At 52.5% G+C, this 21,328-nt stretch overlaps 2 protein-coding genes across 2 annotated transcripts in view; one reads left to right on the forward strand and one right to left on the reverse strand.

The window, feature by feature from the left end:
• Positions 1–1,407: 1,407 nt before the first annotated feature.
• CDK5R1 (cyclin dependent kinase 5 regulatory subunit 1) lies at positions 1,408–3,707 on the forward strand. Its single transcript, XM_058820620.1, has one exon. The coding sequence runs from the start codon at positions 1,416–1,418 to the stop codon at positions 2,307–2,309; it is 894 nt and encodes a 297-aa protein (XP_058676603.1). The 5' UTR covers positions 1,408–1,415; the 3' UTR covers positions 2,310–3,707.
• Positions 3,708–4,081: 374 nt separating this feature from the next.
• Positions 4,082–21,328, reverse strand: part of MYO1D (myosin ID) — a 174,351-nt gene continuing 157,104 nt past the window's right edge. The window contains exon 22 of the mRNA XM_058820485.1: positions 4,082–6,179. Within this exon, the coding sequence (XP_058676468.1) occupies positions 6,023–6,179 (157 nt within the window). The 3' untranslated portion in view covers positions 4,082–6,022. The remainder of the gene's footprint in view (positions 6,180–21,328) is intronic.

The following is a 21,328-nucleotide window of genomic DNA, read 5'->3' on the forward strand; positions in this document are numbered from 1 at the left end:
GCTTAAAATGTGCTCTGATGGTCAGGCAGGTTTTTGGGACAGTTCTGTCCTCACGGGAGATTTTGGGGTTTTTTTTTGAGATTTCCCTGATGCGGGAATGCCATTGTCAGCCGCGGGTCCAGGCCAGGGCATAAATAGGTGTAAATGAATATAAATTAATTTGGGTCATTGGCGCCGGACCGGGACGTGCCCGAGCTTCCCTCGGTGCTGGGCTCCGCTCTCCGCAGCCGGAGCGGCCTCTGAGCGTCGCTGCAGGTCACGGAGAGCCCGGCGGGGCCGCGGCTGCCGGTGCCTCCGCCAGAGCCGGCGCTGCTCCGGTACCGGCGGGAATGGGATCCCGGTGCCAGTGGGAATGGGATCCACGGTGGGAATGGGATCCCGATGCGAGTGGGAATGGGATCCTGGTCACAGTGAAAATGGGATCCCGATGCGAGTGGGAATGGGATCCCTGTCACAGTGGGAATGGGATCCCTGTCACAGTGGGAATGGGATCTCGGTACCACAGTGGGAATGGGATCCCAGTGTCGGATCCCGGTCACAGCGGGAATGGGATTCCCGTCCGGGCAAGGGGCGTTGGGCTGGGCCGGGCAGTGGCTCCAAGCAGAGCCGTGGGACCCGGGGGCTTCGGGAGCTGCAGGCGCGTTCCCCAAACCCGGCCCGGCCTCAGAACGCGGTACCGGGCATTTCATTGCCCCGGAACCTTCGCTCCCCGGCCCGGAGCTGGGGAGGCCCCGCCGGGCGGGCAAAGAGCGGCCAGGGCAGTGCGGGGTGCGGGGCCCGGGTGCGAATCCGGGGTGCGGCTCGGGATGCCGGTGGAGAAGGGTTTTAAATCTGAATTTTAGGATTTTTAAAAAATCATTTTCGTTTCTTTTTATTCTTTTCCCCTCCTTGTCGTGCCCGGCCCCTGCCCGGGGGCTCGAGGGCTCCGCGGGCTCTGCGACCTCCGGGACCCCAACGCGGAGCGGGGCCGGGGGCGGAGCCAGGGCAGTGAGGGGCGGGGCACCCGTCATTCATAAACGGTGGGAGGCGTGGTCTGGGGTGTGTGGGCGTGGCTTGGAGTGACAGGGGCGGGCACAAACCATTGAAGGCAATGAGGGGGCGGGGCTCCGCCGGCTGTCACCGTTCGGGGGCGGGGTCTGCGCAGCTGGGGGCGTGGCCGTCAGCATCTGTTGCCGCGGAGGGGGCGTGGCCTGGGCTGCCGCGGCGGGCGCACGTGTCGGCGAGGGGCGGGGCGGCGGGCGCGCGCACTGCGCCGGCGGGAGCGCGCGCGGCGCGGGGCGGGTCCGGGCGCGGCGCTGAGCGGCGGCGGCGGCGGCGGAGCTGCGAGAGCGGGGCCGGCCGGGCCGGGCCGGGCCGGGGCCGGGGCCGGGGCGGGCGGCGGGGGCCCGCCGTGCGCCCGCCGGGCGGCCGGCGCCATGGGCACGGTGCTGTCGCTGTCGCCGAGCTACCGGAAGGCCCCGCTGTTCGAGGAGGGGGCGGCCACGGTGGGGCACTACACGGCGGTGCAGAACAGCAAGAACGCGAAGGAGAAGGGCCTGAAGCGGCACTCGCTGATCTCCGTGCTGCCCTGGAAGCGCATCGCCGCCGTCTCCGCCAAGAAGAAGAGCTCCAAGAAGGTGCAGCCCAACGGCGGCTACCAGAGCAACGTGACCCACCTCAACAACGAGAACCTGAAGAAATCGCTCTCCTGCGCCAACCTCGCCACCTTCGCCCCCCCGCCGCCCCCCGCCGCCGCCGCCGCCGCCCTCGCCTCGGCGCAGAAGGCGCCCCCGGCCGCGCCCGCCGCCGCCGCCGCCACCCCGCGCCGGGTCGTGGTGCAGGCGTCCACCAGCGAGCTGCTGCGCTGCCTCGGCGAGTTCCTGTGCCGCCGCTGCTACCGCCTGAAGCACCTCTCGCCCACCGACCCCGTGCTCTGGCTGCGCTCCGTGGACCGCTCGCTGCTGCTGCAGGGCTGGCAGGACCAGGGCTTCATCACGCCGGCCAACGTGGTCTTCCTCTACATGCTGTGCCGGGACGTCATCTCGGCCGAGGTGGCCAGCGACCACGAACTGCAGGCAGTGCTGCTCACCTGCCTGTACCTCTCCTACTCCTACATGGGCAACGAGATCTCGTACCCGCTGAAGCCCTTCCTGGTGGAGAGCTGTAAGGAGGCCTTCTGGGACCGCTGCCTCTCCATCATCGACCTCATGAGCCCCAAGATGCTGCAGGTCAACGCCGACCCGCACTACTTCACGCAGGTCTTCGCCGACCTCAAGAAGGAGAGCGGCTCCGAGGAGAAGGGCCGGCTGCTCATCGGCCTCGACCGGTGAGCGCCCGCCGCCCCCCGGAGCCGCTCCCGGGGGGATTTGCCCGGCGGGGAAGGGCGGGAGCCGCCGCCTCCCCATCCCGGGGGGCACACGGGGGGTTCGGCCGCCGCCGGACCGGAGCGCAGAGCCCCGGTTCCCTCCCGCGCCGCCGCTTTGCAGCCGCCGCTTTGCCCTCCCCGTGCTGCGGGCCCGGGGATGCTGCGGCTCCGCCATGGATTGATCCCAGCGGTTCATGGATGGGGGGGATGACGAGAATCCCTTCCCCAGCCGATATCCCCCGGGAGCGGAGCGGGGCTCCGCCGGTCACCGCATCACCGAGACAGAGCCCAGGTAGGGGGGAAAAATTAAAAAAAAAAAAAAGGAGAATAATTCCTGTAAAGGCTCCAGAGCAGGCGGCTGAACCGGCCCGGTCGGGACTCACCGGGACAGAGACGCGGGCACGGCCCGGGGACCCCCCCACCCCCCATTCCTCCCTCATCTCCCCCTCCCCTTTATTTATTTTCTTTGAAGAGACTCGAATTCCCGAGCGGGTCCGGGTGACGGGAATCACCGCTACTGTTCATGAGATCAATGTGAAATGTCTTGTTCCCATCGTGCACTGGTCATGAGTATTGTGTAAAGGATCTACTTGAGTGTGCAAGCAAGGGGAGCCGCCACATGCTGCTATATGAATTCTTCTAGAACAAACCCAACGAACTGCAAACCTGCGGGGGGGAAAGAGAAAAAAAAAAAAACAAACCTTCTTTCTTCTGTCATTGTTGCTTTTCCAGTGGTATTGCGCATGCAAACGGGAGCATTTTGTGTCTTCGGGATAAAAAAAAAAAAAGGAAAAAACGCATAAAAAATAATAATCAAAAGAAAAACCTTAACGAGAGATGGCTGTAAAATTACACCCATGCACAAAGACCCGCCACCACCCCGACACCGCAGTCTCGAGCCGGTATTCCCGTATCAGGCCTGGGGACTGAGACCTTCTCTTTGGGTTTTATCGTTTTCTTTTCTCCGTGTGCTCAGTTCTAGTTTAGTTCTGGTCCATCGGGCGTTAAACTGGCGAACAAGAGGGAGAAATAACGTGCCATTTATTTTTATTTTTGATTTTTCACTTGAAGCTCTTCATGGCTGTACATTGGACCCTGCTAATGATACATGTGTATGTACGTTTTTTTAGTGCAATCTCTTCTGTAGATCTTTGTTGACCAAATTGGTGGGTATTGTTACTTATTAATTTATATTTGTCTCATTTTTGTATGTATGTGTATAGTGTGTTTGTAAGTATGTGTGGTTTATAACCCGACCGACTGTGTCATGGGGCTCAGTGTGCCTGTAATTTAATCCCCTCCCCTTATTTTTATTTATTTTTGTACTGTGCTGATTAAATAAAAATGCACTGACCATCCATTACACGGCAGTGGCTCGTGGCCGAGTCTTTTCTGCGCTCGCAGCCCTCGGAGGTTGGATTTGTGTTGACGACAGAGATTTAACGCAGCCGCCGCTTTAATCGCGTTACCGGGGTCACCCCGTGGTGGGAGAGCGGCAGCACCGAGGGGGAAAATCGGGATACTGGGATAACTGAGATAACTGGGAAATCCATCCGGGCATCATCAGGAACGGGCAGTGCCACGGTGGGATGGAGCTAATTGCTTTCTTTTATTATTTATTGCAGTGAATTATGTAAACAAAATTCAGGTCCATTATAGTAGGGTTTTTTAATGCTCTTTTACACATAAAATATCAGCGATTTATTAAAAAAAAAAAAAAAAAAAAAAAGGTTCATTGCATTATTGCCCCCGGCTGAGAATCCAAGTTTCAATTTAGAAATAGTTAATTTATGGGAAAACCAAGAATATATATATTTTATATATTTATATATATATTTTATATATATATATATATAAAACCAGAGCAGGAACAGATAATATATTTTATAAGACACATCTCATCACATACAATATTGCCATCTCATGGTAGGAGATCATTTCCCAAGCTGCAATTCCTTGCTGTCCATCCCGATTCCATCCCCCCATTCTCCTGGAGGGACAAAAGTGCTGATCCCACCCCGGGGCGGGGACGTTTGCACCGGGACCGGAGGCGAGAAGTGCAAATCCCAAGGCACAGACACGGCCGGGGGGGTCCCGGGCTTTGGCATTGGGGGTGCCCCTCCAGAGGAGCTGGTTTGGGGTCCAGGGAGGTGCTGGAAGGTTCCGGGGGTCATCCCGGGGTGCTGTGTGAGCCTGGCGGGGTCGGGGCTGTCGCTGTCACCTCCTGGCCCTGTGCTGGTGCTGGGGGTCTGGGGGAGCCCCTGCCCAAGGGGACATCCCAGAGCTGCACCCTGAGAGGGGCTGGGGGTGCTGGATGCTCCCAGGGCAGGTCCAAGGCCAGGGACGATGGGAATGGGGAGCTCTGCCATGGGGCTCCCCGTGCTCATTCAGGCTCCACATCCCTGTCTCTCCCTGGCCAGCGGGACACCAAGGCTGCAGTGACCTGTCCCGTGCCCCGTGTCCATGGCACAGCTTCAGGAAACCTTTGTGCCTGAGGAGCCTCTTCCAGGCTTTCAAATTCCCAAAATGCTCCATCAAACAACTGCTCCCCTTTGCTGGCCCCGAGGTGGGGTCACCCTCAGCACCCCCATCTCCAGGGCTGGGAATCCTGACCTGACCAGCAGTGCCAGGACAATCCCAATGTAAATCCCAATGTACAATCCCAATGTACAATCCCAATGTAAATCCCACCAGCCTGGGCTGCTCAGGAACCACAGCAGTGCCCAGCACAGTGGGAATAAACCACCGAGGAGATCCATCAACACAGAGCTCGGGGTTATCTGGGCTGGGCAGGACGAGCCCAACGCCCCAAAACCCACAGCCCACTGTGGGAGAGCCAGGAAAACTCATGGAGGGAGAGGAGCCTGGTGCTGGCAGCTGGGGCTGTGCCAGGTTCATGTTGGATAGTGCAAAGCTTGGCCCCCCAAACTCCTCCTGCTCCTGGGCTCACCCCGACGCTGGCACAGACACAAAGCCACGTGGATCATCCAAAATTCAGCAAGGCCACACGGTCCCACCTCCTCCAGGCCCTTGGAGGGGTCATTAAGGCAAAAAAAGCAATGCAGGATTAACGAATCCAGGCCTGCACTGCAAGTCCCCTGTCCAGCCAAGGTGCCTCGATGGTTGATGAATTCCCAAGGGAAAGCAGCAGCTCTGGAGGTGTCTCCATGAACCTTGGGGGCTGCAGGAGTGTGGAGTGTGGGAGGGAGCCCTCCCTGCCCAGCCTGGCCCCAGTTCTGTGGGATCTGGCCCTACAGAACCCGACTCCCTGAGCTGGGCATCTTTGGTTCCTCCTCTGGAGGCTGCATCAAGCTGCAAAGACTGACACAAGGGGAAGGAGCATGGAAGGGAGAAGCGGAGAGAGGCTGAGGAATCAATGTGGGAAAGGGAAGAAGGGGTGGTGGAAGTACCTAGAAACTCTTTTTTTTTCAGACTGATTCCAAAGGAAGCGCTCTCCTGATGTTCCAGCCTGGTTTGTAATGTGAACAAGAAGTCACCAGCTATTTTAGGTCTTCATTCCGTGCGAATTTGGCTTTTCTAAACCCCTGAAATTGGGGTTTTCCAGACCTTGAGCTTCTTGAGGCTGCTTTAGGCACCTTTAGGTCGCTGCCGAGCATCTCCCGGCGGATCCCGGCGGGAGGAGGGCGGTCCCGGCCCCGCTCCGGGAGGGAGGAGCCGCTAATTGCCCGGCACGCAGAGCACGAAGCCCGAGCGGTGCTTGGTGAAATCCGGCTGGGGCTGGTTGATCCTGGTCTCCACGGACACGGTGCATTTCCTGCCGTGCAGGCTGCACTGCACCGGGTTGGTGACAGAGACGTGCAGGGAGCGCTTCTCCCTGGGGGACAGAGGGACATGGTCAGGAGGGGATGGGATCCATGGGGTGGGATGGGATGGGATCCATGGGACAGGATGGGATCCATGGGATGGGATCCACGGGAATGGATGGGATCCATGGGATGGGGTGGGATGGGATCAATCGGATGGGATCCATGGGGTGGGATCCATGGGGTGGGATGGGATCCATGGGATGGAATGGGATGGGATCAATGGGATGGGATGGGATGGGATGGGATGGGATGGGATGGGATGGGATCCATGGGACGGGATGGGATCCATGGGATGGGGTGGGATGGGATCAGTGGGATGGGATGGGATGGGATCCATGGGATGGCATCCATGGGGTGGGTTCCATGGGGTGGGATGGGATCCATGGGATGGGATGGGATGGGATGGGATGGCACAGGACAGGATGGAGGGATGGCACAGGACAGGGTGAGATGGACAGGAGAGGCTGATGGGGTGGGACATGAATGACACAATGTGCCAATGCAGATGGGACAAGATGAGACAAGATGGGACAATCAAGACTGGACAGGAGGGGGTGGAGCAGACTGGATTATATGGGACAGAGTGGGCAGGACAGGATGGGACAGGGTGGGCAGGGACAAGATGAGGCAGATGGGATGGGACAGAGCAGATGGGATGGGGTGGAACAAACAGGTTGGGATGGGATGGGATCCATGGGATGGGATCCATGGGATGGGGTGGCCACAGATGGGATGGGTGTTTTCAGGTCAGGCACATCCTGCAGCCAAGCCACAACTGTGTTAAGCCAGGCCTGAGCTCTGAGCCCAGCTCTGGCCTTGTGAAGCCTCAACCTCTGGATTGGGATCCTGTGGGAGGCCTCAGCTCCATGGGCAGGGCACAGACCAGGCCAAAGGGCCCAGGGGCTGCTGCCAGCTCGGGCACTGCCCCTGAATGCCCTGCAGTGACCCCTGGGCACCCCATGCCACCAGCCCTGGCACCAGCTCTGTGCCTGCAGCAGTGGCAGGGACATCCCTGGGCTGAGCTCAGGCTGAAACACAGCCTGGAACAGAGGAAGGAATCACACATGGGGTGGTGGCTGTTCCCAATTCCCTCACAGACAGACAGACAGACAGACAGGCAGACAGACAGACAGACAGACAGACCAAACTGGCTGGGACAAAACCCTGTCCCTGCAGCTTTTGAACCCCCTAACCCAGTTTTGGCACTAAACATGACTCCCATGAGTGATCAGGACTTTCTGTCCCCCACATTGGTTTGTGTGGCTGTTGGGGTCACTGCCAGTGGGGACATGAGGACAGCAGGGCCAGGATGGCTGGCACGAATGTCCCCCTTTGCTAAAGGCCATAAGGCCCCTGCTCCAAATCCCAAATAAAATCCTTGTGCCATAAGCAGAGAAATCATAAATCATGGAATCATTCAGGTGGGAAAAGCCCTCTGGGATCACCAAGCCCAACTGTTCCCCCAAGGCCACCACTGATCCGTGTCCCCAAGTGCCACCTCCACGTGCCCTGGGCAGCTGTGTCAGTGCTCACAAGCCCTTTCCATGAAGAAAGGGAAGCACCCAGCAATGCCATGGCCCCACTGATGGCCTGGCTGCTCCAGGGGCTGGGATGAAGCTGAGGCAAAGCTGATGGGGCCCAGCTCCAGCCACGATCCCTTGGGACCAGCCAAGAACCCCCAGAGATCCCCCAGGAGAGGAAAATCCTGAAGCAGATCCATCTCCACGAGCCACCACCAGCGGGAAGAGCTATCCAAGGACTTGGCCTTTGGGAATTCTCTCCTGTGGCCTCACCCACACTTCAAATTCCCACATTTCCAGCATTTTTAGTATAATGCTGAGTGGTTTAGAATGGTTGACATTGACTCTGCTGCCTCTCTGGATGCTCCAGGGGGATGTGCTGGGATCCCATTCCCTGTGTTTGGCTCCCAGACCCCAGGTCCTGCCTTGTGTGAGCTATTCCAGCATTTCCACTGCCACAGCCCAAATCCTCTGTGCAGTTTTTACTCCATTTCCATGAACAGACTCTTCAGGTGGTGTCACATCCCTTAAGCTGCAGTTCCCAAATTCAGCTTTTCACCACTTCCATAACAATGCCTGGCTGGTGGAAGGGGCTGGCAGGGCCCAGCACACAAAGCCCTCGTGTATTTAATGTTCTTACAGGTATTTAATGTTATTTACTCCTGCCTGGCTGAGCTGAGGCTGCAATCCCAGCTTAGGCTGCTATTTTTGCTGTGTCTTAGAGGAGTGAGCTGCACACCCAGAGGAGCCTCTCAGAGGCTTCTTGGGAAAAGCTCCAGCACCAAGTGTCCCTAACAGGGATAAGGGTGGAGGATTTTTCCTGTCCCACAGCAAGTTCAGAGGATCTGGGGAGAGGAACCTGTTCCAGATTGCAATGCAAGATGTTTCCATTACCATCTGTATGGCAGATTACCTTTGTCAAGTGGGCAGTTTGCCTTATCTCTCTCTTTGAGTGACCACATTCACACCTCCCTGGGAGGGGACATTGCTGATAACAGCTATTGAATGTCCCTGCATGGCTGATAAGAACTGTAACATCCCACTGGGAGATGTGAGCCCAGAGGGAGGAGCCAAGCATTGCTGCCCAGATATAATCCAGAGGTTCTGAGACACCAGCACGGCTTTCTGCACTGGATTCCCCAGAGGAACAGCAGCTGCCTCTTCTCCACTGGATCTTCAGAGGCAGAATACATCCTTCTCTGCAGATCCCCCTGCTCCAGCAGAACCACCCCTGACCCTGCAGGAGGGCTGAGCCACAATTCCAATGGCACTGCCACCAACACCCTGACCCACAGGGTGTCAGGCTGGGTTCTGACTCTGTCAGTGTTGTTCTAGTGCACTGCATTGTTTATTTTACCCTTTTATTTATTTTCTTTTTCCCTATTAAAGAACTGTTATTTCCTGCTCCCATATTTTTGCCTGAGAGCCCCTTAATTTAAAATTTACAGCAGGGTTGGAGGGGTGGGGAGGGTTTACATTCTCCATTTCAGGGGAGGCTCCTGCCTTCCTTAGCAGACTCCTGGCTTTCCAAACCAAGACAGAGCCTCAATAATCTGAATTCTGACCCCAAGCAGGACCTGGGAATCTGGAGCTCCTGCTGCCCTGTGGCTGTGGGACCTGCAGGAAGCTGCATCAGGCTGGGTCTCAGCTCCTGCTGGGATGAGGAGAATCAGCTGAACACAGATCTGAGTGAAGCCAATGCTGTCCTGGCATGGAGGGATCTGGAGAACATGCTCTGATCCTTCCCATGTGTGACAATCCCATTAAATTAATATTTCCCTGCTCCTCTCTGATGCCCATATCCCACCTTGCTCACTCATCACCTGCTACTTTTCTCCATGTCTGGGTTCAGCCTTAAAGCTTCATCTGGGGGAGCAGGGCAGCTCCTGGATGGAGCAATCCCCAGGGATCTGTGAGTGCTCAGGGCTGACAAACCCTCCTTGGTGTCCTTGCTGGGGCCACCAGCCCTGCCACCAGCCCCAGCTGGACCTGCTGCACCTCAGGGCTCTTGGCCACTGCTCCAGAGCTTGGGCTGAGGCCAGGGAGGGGCAGGAAAAGGAAATTCCCTCTGGTTTCCAGCCCAGCCTGGCCCCTGGAGCAGCAGTGGCACAGCCCAGGTTTGCTCTGGGCCCCAAGGGAGGGAACAGCTGCTGCAGCAGCTGGGAAAGCAGAGCCAGACCTCCCCATCCATCACTGCTTGGATGGGAGCTGCTCCCTGAGCTCCTGCTGAACTCAGATCCCAAAGGGAGGGGCTGGGATGGAGATGGAGCAGAACAACCCTGGATGACAACAAAGTCTCATAGACAAGGGCAACACACAACAGAAATACCCTTTGGAGATCAGTGATGCTCAGCAGGACCCTGAGGGCAGCAAAGGCACAGACAAGCCCCACTTCCAATCAAACCTGAGCTGGAAAAGGAGTTTTGATGGCATAAACCTGTCCCACCACCTTTTGGGGACTTTGACAAGGAGGGACAGGACACAGAGAATGGCTCCCACTGCCAGAGGGCAGGGATGGATGGGAGATTGGGAATGAGGAATTGTGCCCTGGCACACGGTGCCCAGAGCAGCTGGGGCTGCCCCTGGATCCCTGGCAGTGCCCAAGACCAGGTTGGACACTGGGACACCCTGGGAGAGTGGGAGGTGTCCCTGCCCATGGCAGGGGTGAAACTGGATGGGATTTGAGGTCCCTCCCCACCCAAACCCCTCAGGGATCCCCTGTGGCACTGCTGGGGCTGAGTCCAGCCCTGGCTCCTCCCCAAGCCCTGGTGAAGTCAAGTCCATCAGGACAAAGGGATGGATGTGATGGTGCTGCTGCTCCTGGGCTCCTCCTGGGCAATAACCCCACCCCAAGGGACAGCAGGGTGTGGGTGCTGAGCACTGCAGAGAAGGGACCCAGCCCCAGCACCCCTGAGGCTGCTGGAAGGATGGAACAGGGAAAGAGATTCTGGGGGAAGTCAGGATCCAGCACTGCTCCTACCCTGCCAGGGATGAGGGAGCCACGTGGGAATGTCTGTATGGGATGAAGCACAGTGATTTTGGTTCATCATAAACACCAAGGTGTTTATTTTATTATTACATTATATAATATAATACGTATAATAATAATATAATATAATATAATATAATATAATATAATATAATATAATATAATATAATATAATATAATATATTATAGAATTATATTATTTATTCTTATATAAGAAACACCAAGGTATATTATATTATATTATATTATATTATATTATATTATATTATATTATATTATATTACATTATATTATATTATATTATACTATATTATACTATATTATATTATATTATATTATATTATATTATATTAATTATATTATATTCTAATTACATGTATAATATTATATATATGATATACATGATATATTTGATGTATATTATATATTATATTATATAAAATATTATTATATTATATAATTATATTATTTATTATTCTATAAGAAACACCAAGGTGTTTGTGCTTTCTACAAAATCAGCTCTTCACACAACACAGGGAATATTTTAGGGTGGAAACAGCCTCTCCTACAGCTGAGCAGTACCAGCCACAGCTGCTGAGCCCAGGCTGGGGCTGCTCTTTGCCTTTTCCTGGCCCAGTGAACCCTGCAGGACTGGGGCAATTCTCCTCCTCCCCATCTGCCCTTGATCTCCTGGCTCACAGGAGGAGGCAAAAGCTGTGCTGGGAGCCCCATGTGAGCAGGGAGACACCTCCCATGTGTGTGGGACACATCCCATGTGTGTGGGACACCTCCCATGTGTGTGAGACACATCCCATGTGTGTGGGACACATCCCATGTGTGTGAGACACATCCCATGTGTGTGGGACACCTCCCATGTGTGGGACACCTCCCATGTGTGTGGGACACCTCCCATGTGTGTGGGACACATCCCATGTGTGTGGGACACCTCCCATGTGTGTGGGACACCTCTCATGTGTGTGGGACACCTCCCATGTGTGTGGGACATACAACCCAGAGCCAGAGCAGCCCCTGAGCCACTGCAGGAGTTGAGCAGGCACTGGGGGAATGCTGGCAAAAGGGAAAGGAGCAGGGAAAGGAGGGCTCTGAGTGGAAGCAGATCACTGGCCCATGAAATGTGAGAGTTCTGAGTGAGCATTTCATCCAGCACCTCGGGGGAAACACAAGGCAAGTGGCACAGAAATGGCCACAGACATCTGTGAGAGCTGCACAGAGCACAGAGACAGCACCAGCACGTGGTGGGAAGGGAATGGGGAAGGGAAGGAGAGCAGAAAGATCAGAGGCAGTTTTGGTGAGGACAAGACGTGTAAGGCTGAGAAATTGAACAAGTGTATTGTTAAATAAATGTAAATACAGGAGATGCCAGCTTGGATGCGGCTTGGAGCAACATGGGGTAGTGGGAAGTGGAAAGGGGATGAACTGGATGGGCTTTGAGGTCCCTTCCAGCCCAAACCATTCCATGATTCCACACTCAAAAACAAGCCCAGATGAGCTGGAATGCCCTGGAAGGAGCTACAGGATGAGAACACAGCAAAGAGTCATTGATGAGACATTCCCCAGTGGGAGCACCGCAGGATGGGGAAATGGGAACTGGGAACACAGAACCAGGATGGGGAAATGGGAACTGGGAACACAGAACCAGGGATGGGGAAATGGGAACAACCCAGGGACGGCAGCACCAGAGCTGCAGCCCCATCCCTGCCAGGGCTCCAATGGAACAGGGCTTTGTGAAGCTTTCCCAGGATTTTGAAATGAGCTGCTGTCCCATGGACAGAGTGGGAAATGAGCTCTTTTCAGCAGCAGGATTTGGGTAGAGATGGCAAAGCCAGCACAGTAATTGCCTGATTTTCATGACAACAAACCAGAGGGATTTCAACCAAGTGTGCAACCAAGTGTGAAATGAGGGCTCAGCAGCAATGAACCCACTGGGATGGATTCCAAAGGGGATTGCTTTAAACCATCAAACCTTCCCAGAGTTTAGAGCAAGGCCTCTCTCTGGAAAGGCAGCAGCACTGTGGGCTCACTGGTTGGGTTCCAGCTCAGGATATTCTGTGATCCTCTGGCTCCAAGGAAGGCTGCAGCTGCACACAAGATGTGAGGAATGTGAGGGGCAGGATGGAGAACAGCCCATCATGGTGACACCTCATGTTAGCCTCACCTGGATCCTGGCCTCAGCCTCTGAGAGGGCTCGGCCATGAAAAAAACATTGAAAAGGCTCCCAGATGAAGGCAGGCTGCAGAAAAGAGCCCAAAAAAGCAGCAGCTATATTCTGCATGAAGAAAAAACACAGGAAGCAGGGAGAGAGAAACTCAAGAGGTCTAAAAAAAGGCAATTTTCAACGCTCTGCTTCCTAACAAGAGCTAAGGAGACAAACAGGGATATGAAAATTCCAGGGAAGGTTAAATCAGCTCTCCAGGCCATGTGTGGTGACAGAGAGGTGACAATGATGGAGTCATAAAATCATGGAATGCTTTGCGTTGGAAGGAACCTTCAGGACCATTAAGTTTCAACCACATCCAGTGCCAGCCCTGCCATGGCAGGGACACCTCCCACTGTCCCAGGGGGCTCCAGCCTGGCCTTGGGCACTGCCAGGGATGGAGCATCCATGGAATAACCTGTGCCAGGGCCTCTCATCCTCCCAGGGAACAATTCCTTACCAATATCCCATCCATCCCTGTCCTCTGGTACAGGGAAGCCATTCCCTGCCCCTCTGTTCCTCCATCCCCTGCCCAAAGTCCCCAAAAGGTGGTGGGACAAGTTTATGCCATGAAAACTCCTTTTCCAGCTCAAGTTTGATTGGAAATGGGGCTTTTCTCTGCCTTTGCCATCCAGTGCCACCCCTGCCATGGCAGGGACACTTTCCACTACCCCAGGTGATTCCAAGCCCTGTCCAGCCTGGCCTTGGGCACTGCCAGGGATGGAGCATGCATGGAATAACCTGTGACAGAGCCTGCCCACCCTCACAGGGCACAATTCCCAATTCCCAATATCCCATCCATGCCTGCCCTCTGGCAGTGGGAGCCATTCCCTGTATCCTGTCCCTCCATCCTTTGTCCAAAGTCCCCAAAGGTTTTATGCCATGAAAATTCATTTTTCAGCTCAAGTTTGATTGGAAGTGAGATTTGTCTGTGCCTTTTCACACCTGGTGCCACCCCTGCCATGGCAGGGACACCTTCCACGGTCCCAGGTGGCTCCAAGCCCTGTCCAGCCTGGCCTTGGGCACTGCCAGGGATGGAGCATCCATGGAATAACCTGTGCCAGGGCCTGCCCACCCTCACAGGGAGGAATTTCTTGAGCAGGGTGTAAAAAGCCACTGGATATAAGATGGGTAATAAACAAGGACATATCTGAGGTACAACAAGTGACATTTGGGGACAGATAAGTGTTGTCTCAAGAGGGTTCAGGGCCCAGGCTGGGCTGGCAGGGCAGGGCAGGGATCAGGGTCTATCTCACCCAAGCACTTGTGGGTTTCTGCAGCTTGCAGAGCAATGATACTGAGGGAAATGGGCTCGAAGAAAAACTACTGAGAAAATTATTCCCACAACAGCTTCAGCAGAGACAAACAGGAATAGCTGAATTCCCAAGGGGTACAGGAGCAAAACCTGCACTGAGAGCTTGTGTGCCCTTTGTGTCCCCCCTGTCCCCAGCCTGTGGGAGCTGCCACTCTTCATGTGCCCACAAGAATCCCAAAGTCACTGTCCCAGGGAGCCACGACACAAAGGGCATCACATATCAATAATCCTGGGTGGATATTTCATTCCAGAGCTGCAGCTCTGCCTCTCCCACATCTCAACTGTGGCAGCTCCAAAGCACCAGGTCCCACTGCCAGAAGAGATTTACACACTCCATGTTGGGAAGGATGAAAGTTTGACAAGAAAGTCTCACAGATGCTTGGCAGAAAGATTTTTAAATGCAGAGTCTGATGAAGGAATAGAGATGGAAGCAAGAGTTTTAATGACTTAGAGCAAAGGATAAACCCACCTCAAACAAGAAGATGTTTTTACCAAGCAGGAAGATAACACAGGTAAACAAGTAAGTAGAAAAAAGGTCTCAGAATTTTCCACTGCAAGAAAACTGAAAAGCAACTTCCAGCTTAAACTGTAATGTACTGACTTTTAGTGATTGGAGAACAGTAACATGAATATGGTAATTACAGTAGTTATGATAGGCTAGAGATAAAAGTTAAGGTATAGATTGGTTCTACTGTGTGAAGATGCTCAGCGAAGATAAGTATAGAATGCATTGTAACCAAATGAAAAGTATAGAATGCATTGTGACCTAAACTAAGGGTCTCTGGAGCTGACAGCTGTGGGTACAGCTCTGTCAGCCACAACCCTGAACTGCTGTAATGTCTTGGGTGGAATAAACTGCATTTTGGATACAATAAACTGCATTTTGGAGAGCCACCTGGAGTCCTGCATCTCTCATTTAAGCTCTTACAACTCAGAGCATAAATTTCATAATATGTAACTCAGATGATTTTGACAGCATCATCCCTGTGACTCCTTGGCACTCCCCATCCTTCTCAGAGGGAGAAAATTAGAGAAGAGGCTTTCCCCATCCAGGTCTTGTTAGAACACCCTGGCTCTTGTAAAAGGTTCAAAGCAACAATTTACAGTCCTGTGTGATCCAGAAACAGCTTAACACCCTCTTTCCTTCTTGCCTTGGCTGCTGGGCTGCTTGAGAGCCCCTCTGCACCCTGCTCAGGCAGCTCCCTTCACCCCACACCTTCCTGAGAGAGGAGGAACCAGACAGGAGCCCTTTGTGACTGCAGGGGATGTACACACACACACACACACACACAGACACAGAGACACACAGACACACACACAGACACACAGACACACACAGACACAGACAGACAGACACACACATAGACACACAGACACACACAGACACAGACACACACAGACACACAGACACACACACAGACACACACACACAGACACAGAGACACACACAGACACACACAGACAGACAGACAGACACACACACACACACACAGAGGCAGGCTGTGACTCACACGTGCCATGAGAGAGATGAAAACCTCTGAAACCACAAGGGCTTTGCAAAACCTGCCTTGTGAAAGCCTCTCAGGGCTCACAGGATGTTCCTCTGTGGCTTTTCAGAGCTCCTCAGAGCCAGGTGGCCTTGCCAGAATCAGACATTAGGATGGATCAAAGCCACGGAAAAGAGGCTACAAAGAAAGTCAGACACGAATCAAGGGGATGTCAAGTCAGGATCAAAAGGAGAATTTCCATAGTCAAAGGTCAGAGCAGCTGCTGCAGGCATTCTGATGCTGGGAAAGGTCACTGAGCTGAGCACAGCTGCCTCCTCACCGTGTGGTTTTTCACCAGTATCTGCACTCAAGTGACACTTGAGACACTGAATTTTTTTTCCATCTTCAAAACCAGCAAATATTTACAGTGTATTTCTTTTGTGTGCTCAGGCAGATCACCTCAGAGGCTGCCAGAAGTGCCTGTTCAGAAGGGATTTTTTAATGTGCAGCAGAAGCACCAGGCTAAACTGTGAGCTGAGAACTCAACCCCTGCACTTAAGAAGGGCCTTTCAAGCCTTTCTGGCTGAGCCTTGCCCTTTGGGATGGCAGAGCACAGCACAGCCTGGCTTTGGGAGCTGCTGGGTGACACGAATTTCATCATCACCTGCTGAGCTGTGACAACAACGCTGCTTTTCCCTTTTAATGAGCAACAGGAACTGTTGATGACACAGTGCAAAGTGTCACACGTGTCCCATGCACAGGGCAAGGCAGAGCCAAGCCAGCTGCACTGAGATGGGCCCTTTGAGTCCTGTCTGAGCCATTAAAGCCACTTTCCTGAGAGGACAGCAGCTGCCACAATGTTGGGGAGGATGAAACAAGAAACACTGCTGGGCCTTTGCCATGATGTGTCTGCAGCACATTCAGGTGTATTCCTTCCCCTTTGGTTGAGATGAGCATTAAATATTTATATAAAAATTATTATATTATATTATATTATATTGTATTATATTATATTATATTATATTATATTTCTATTTACATATCTATAATAGATCTAATTTATACTATATATTACATATTATATTAATACATTATATGTAATATGCAATATGTAATATAAATATATAACATATAACATGTAATATGTAATATATAACATATAACATGTAACATGTAATATATAACACATAACATGTAACATGTCACATATAATATGTACCATGTCACATATAATATATAATATATAATATATAATATATAATATATAATATATAATATATAATATATAATATATAATATATAATATATAATATATAATATATAATACATTATACATTATACATTATATATCATATTATATATTATATATTATATATTATATATTGTATATTGTATATTATATATTATATATTATATATTATATATTATATATTATATATTATATATTATACATTATATATTATATATTACATGTTAAATATTATATATTATATATATGATGTGATATATTCTAGTTCTAACATAATATATAATATAATATAATATAATATAATATAATATAATATAATATAATTAATATATAGTTCTATGATGATATAACTATATTATAATAAAATTATATGATGTTTATTTAACTACATAAAATAGTATTCCATTTAAAAAAACCTTAAATAAAAATCCCCAGTCCATTAAATATTTGGCTCTCTCATTCCTAAAGTGCATTTATTGCCATTGATCCTGAGGCTGGGAGGTCCTAGATCAGTCTGTGAGCTGCACTTCCCTCCTCACTGATTTAGGAGCTGGGAATCATCCCTCACAGGGAGAGCTGGGAATGCCACAGAGCTGGGAAATATTTCTGCAAACCCCTTTGGTTTAGGTGCTCCTGGCACAGCATCCTGAGGTGATGGGGCAGGGGGTCTCCTCCCAACAGCCAGGCTGCTGTGAAACCCCCAAACAGCCCAAGGGGGGCTCATGAGGCAGGTCCCAGCCATGGGGCTGCACCCCAAAGCAATATTTTGTGCTGGGAAAGCCCCCAAAGTTGTTTGACCCATCACTGTGTGTGTCACTGCATGGGCAGAGTGGAAACACCCAGGGAATGTCCCTGTTGCTACCATGGAACACCCAAGAGAGGGATCCCAACCTCAGCCAAGCTCCATCCTCCTGCTGAGCCAGGGCCAGCCCTGACTGCCTGAACCCCCTGAACCCCAGGCCTGGCCCAGCTGGACCTGAGCTCAGCTAAAACCAGGCCTGGAGCTCGTTACCCCTCTGGGATTATTAATTCACCCCAGACCAGAGTGGACAGGGCTTGGAGCAGCCTGGTCTGGTGGGAGATATCCCTGCACAAGGTCCCTCCCAACCCAACCCATTCCATGGATAAATTCCCAACCGAAACCGTTCCATGGAGAAATTCCCAACCCAAACCATTCCATGCATAAATTCCCCTCCCAACCCAAACCATTCCATGCATAAATTCCCAACCCAACCCAACTCATTCCATGTATAAATTCCAAACCATTCCCTGTATACATTACCCTCCCAACCCAAACCATCCCATGTATAAATTCCCAAGCCAAACCATTCCATGGATAAATTTCCCTCTCAACCCAAACCATTCCATGTATGAATTCCCAACCCAAACCATTCCATGTATAAATTCCAAACCATTCCATGTATAAATTCCCAATTCAAACCATTCAATGGATAAATTTCCCCCTTCCTTGCCCACCCAGCACAGGAGGCTCCAGATTCCCTCAGTTCTGGGAATTCTTCTTTGGATGAAACTCAAAGAGAAGTCTCAGGTTTTCCCACCCTTGTGCCATCAGCTTCCAGTGCCTGATGCCATTTATCCCCCATGAGCACTCCCTGAAGCTGGTCAGGGGTTTTGTGGAGGAAAAACACAGGCTCACTCAACAGGGAATTTCCTGGGAACCTACAGTAATGAAGGAGCTAAAAAAAAACCCCAGTTAAAAAAGCACCAATATTGTGTTAAATATTTCATTTCCTCCAGCAGGCAAAACAAAAAATTCCCAATCCCCTGAGGTGGAGGCAGCTCCCAGCCCCCATGACAGCCAGGGCTGATGGATGAGGGATGGAACACCCTGGCAGAGCCCCCACCCTGCCACATAACCCCCAAAGGGAGCTCTAAAACCCACAGAGTGCCCCTTCCCTGATCCCTGACACACTGCAGGAATGGGGGGTGGATTCCATGACCTTTGAGGTCCCTTCCAATCCAAAGTGCTGAATGATTCTGTGCATTAAATTCACTCAGAATTCAATGTAATTTGGATGTTTGAAGGGAAGGGAAAGAGTGGGGAGGGTTGGGCCAGGGCAGTGCCAGCAGGGAGGACAATGGGGACACATCCCAGCCCCATTTGCTGCTCCCCAGCCCCACCCTGCAGGGATGAGCTGCAGCTTCTTCTGCAGCCTCAGTGAAGTCACATCTCAGAGCTATTCTGAGCCTGGCAGAGCTTTGGGGAGTCAGAGCTCATCCGTGGCCTCAGGATGCTGGAGTGTTCCATATTTTATAAAAACCACCATGCCAAAAATACGATTCCAAGTGCTTGGCTGGAGCAGAGGAAAGCAGCACATGGGGGGTGATGCCAAGAGCCTGGCATTAGAAATGCACCAGCACATAAATAAAATAAGAGCACTTAGGAGGATGAGCACAGAGCTGACTCCTGTTTGGGACATCATGGGCTCAACCCCTGGGCAGGCTGAGAAACAGCAAAAATCTTTCCTTGTATTCTCTTCCCAGTGCTGGTCCTTGCCATGGCCCCATGAATTCACCACCCCACATTTACTGGGGCACATTTGCAAAGTCCCCCCTCAAAGGATGCTCCTGGACTGTTCAGCAGCTGCTGATCAAATCCTGCCAGCTGAAGTTTAAGGAAGGTAAAAATTCCCCCCAAAAATTACTTTGAAGGGAATCCAGCACCTTTCAGGCACCTGGGATGTGTTTGTTCAACATCTGCAAGACTGTGAAGTGCAGGGGGTTGGTGCAGAGGACAAAGGTGTGGATTATTCATCTGTTTTCCACTCAGATTTACAAGAGGCAATGACTCTGGAGTAGCAAGGAGTGTTGGAACAGCTGATGGATGCTTTACACTGGAAAACAACAGCACAGAGGAGCTGTGCTCTCACTTTGGTACACAAAAAACCTCCAGGGATGAGCAGCTCTGCCTTTCCCACTGCAGGGCTGTGAATTCAATGGATATTTTTAGAGCCTGGCAACAAGGGGGAAGCAGCCACTGAGCTTCCCAGAGATCACCCAAAATCATGACAGGAACACAAATAGCATGGACACCTTTGAAATTCCCTGCTTTTTTTCTCATTATTCCTTGGGATCCACCTGTGCCAGTGAAACTGCAGGAAGCAGCTGAAACCTGGGATAAGAGGGATATGAGATAAGGGATAAGAGAGGACAATTTGCTGTGCTGAAATCACCAGCTCAGGGACTGGAAACCACGGGGACAGCAGCAGCAGGGCTGTGACCAGGCACAGGGGATGGCAGCAGGGTTGGCACATCCCAGAACAGCTCAATGTGAGCATGACAGACAGCTCAGCTCCCTGAAATTCCACACACATTGAAGCCGAGCTGGGAATGTGCCCGGAGGGCTCTGCCACCCTGGGGAGCACCCCAGCCGTGTGTGCTGGCTGTGGGGGGATGAGGGGAGCCGGGGGGGCTGGGGGGATGATGGAGGGGTGTTGGAAGGATGAAGGAAGGATGATGGAAGGATGCTGGAGAGCGCTGCTCGCAGCTCCGGGTCGCCATAGCAACCTGGATCTCCCGCATCCCATCTGATGCTCGGTGCTGCCAGCCAAGGGGGCCGTGCAGAGCGGCGGGGTGGGTTCATTTATTGTCACCCATTGCTGGATAACCTCTGGATGAGCAGGATCACCCCTGGATGAGCAGGATGTGCTCCGAGTCCCCTCTCGGAGGGGTTTTCAGTGGCAGAGCGCTGCACTGAGCGGTGTCACCGTGACCTACTTAGTGCAGGACACGGTGACATCATGAGCGGTGGCAGCGGCTCCCCGGGGCTCCGGACAGCTCAGTCCGGCCCAGGGCTGAGCTGAGCCGGCCCCAGGGCACATTCCGGCCCGGGGAACCTCGCTCTGTCAGCCCCGGACACGTCTCACTCCCCTCCGCTGGCCTGGAACAGCCGCCTCTGTTGGCAGAGCTGATCTGAAAACCCAGATTTTTCTCCTTTTCTAATGGAAACAGAGAGAGGAATTAGCTAAAGCTTCAGAGGACATAGAAACGGCAGGAGAAGGGAGACGGGGCTGTGCTGAGCGCTGCTGGGGATTTTTCCAGATGGGATTTTCTCCATCCCTGCGACCTTGGGGACCGCGACACGGGGGTGACACCCCCGAGCATCCCCCCATGGCCTTAGGGCCACCCTGGCCGCACCCCCAGCTCATTCCTGGCTGTTAAACCGCGGATTGCTGCGGAATGGGAGCGCACAGGGAGGGGGGGATGCTGGCTCGGGGCCAGCGAGGAAGGCGCCGCCTCCTCCTCCTCCTCCTCCTCTCCCTGCATCCACACGGTGACACTTCAGCTGAATCATCCTTCAATTAATGACAGGCTTTTAACCTGATGCTGAGGTCCCTCCTCTTAAGAACGGCCAGAAGGAG

Source organism: Ammospiza caudacuta, chromosome 27 (assembly GCF_027887145.1).
Source record: "Ammospiza caudacuta isolate bAmmCau1 chromosome 27, bAmmCau1.pri, whole genome shotgun sequence".
NCBI lineage: Eukaryota > Metazoa > Chordata > Aves > Passeriformes > Passerellidae > Ammospiza > Ammospiza caudacuta.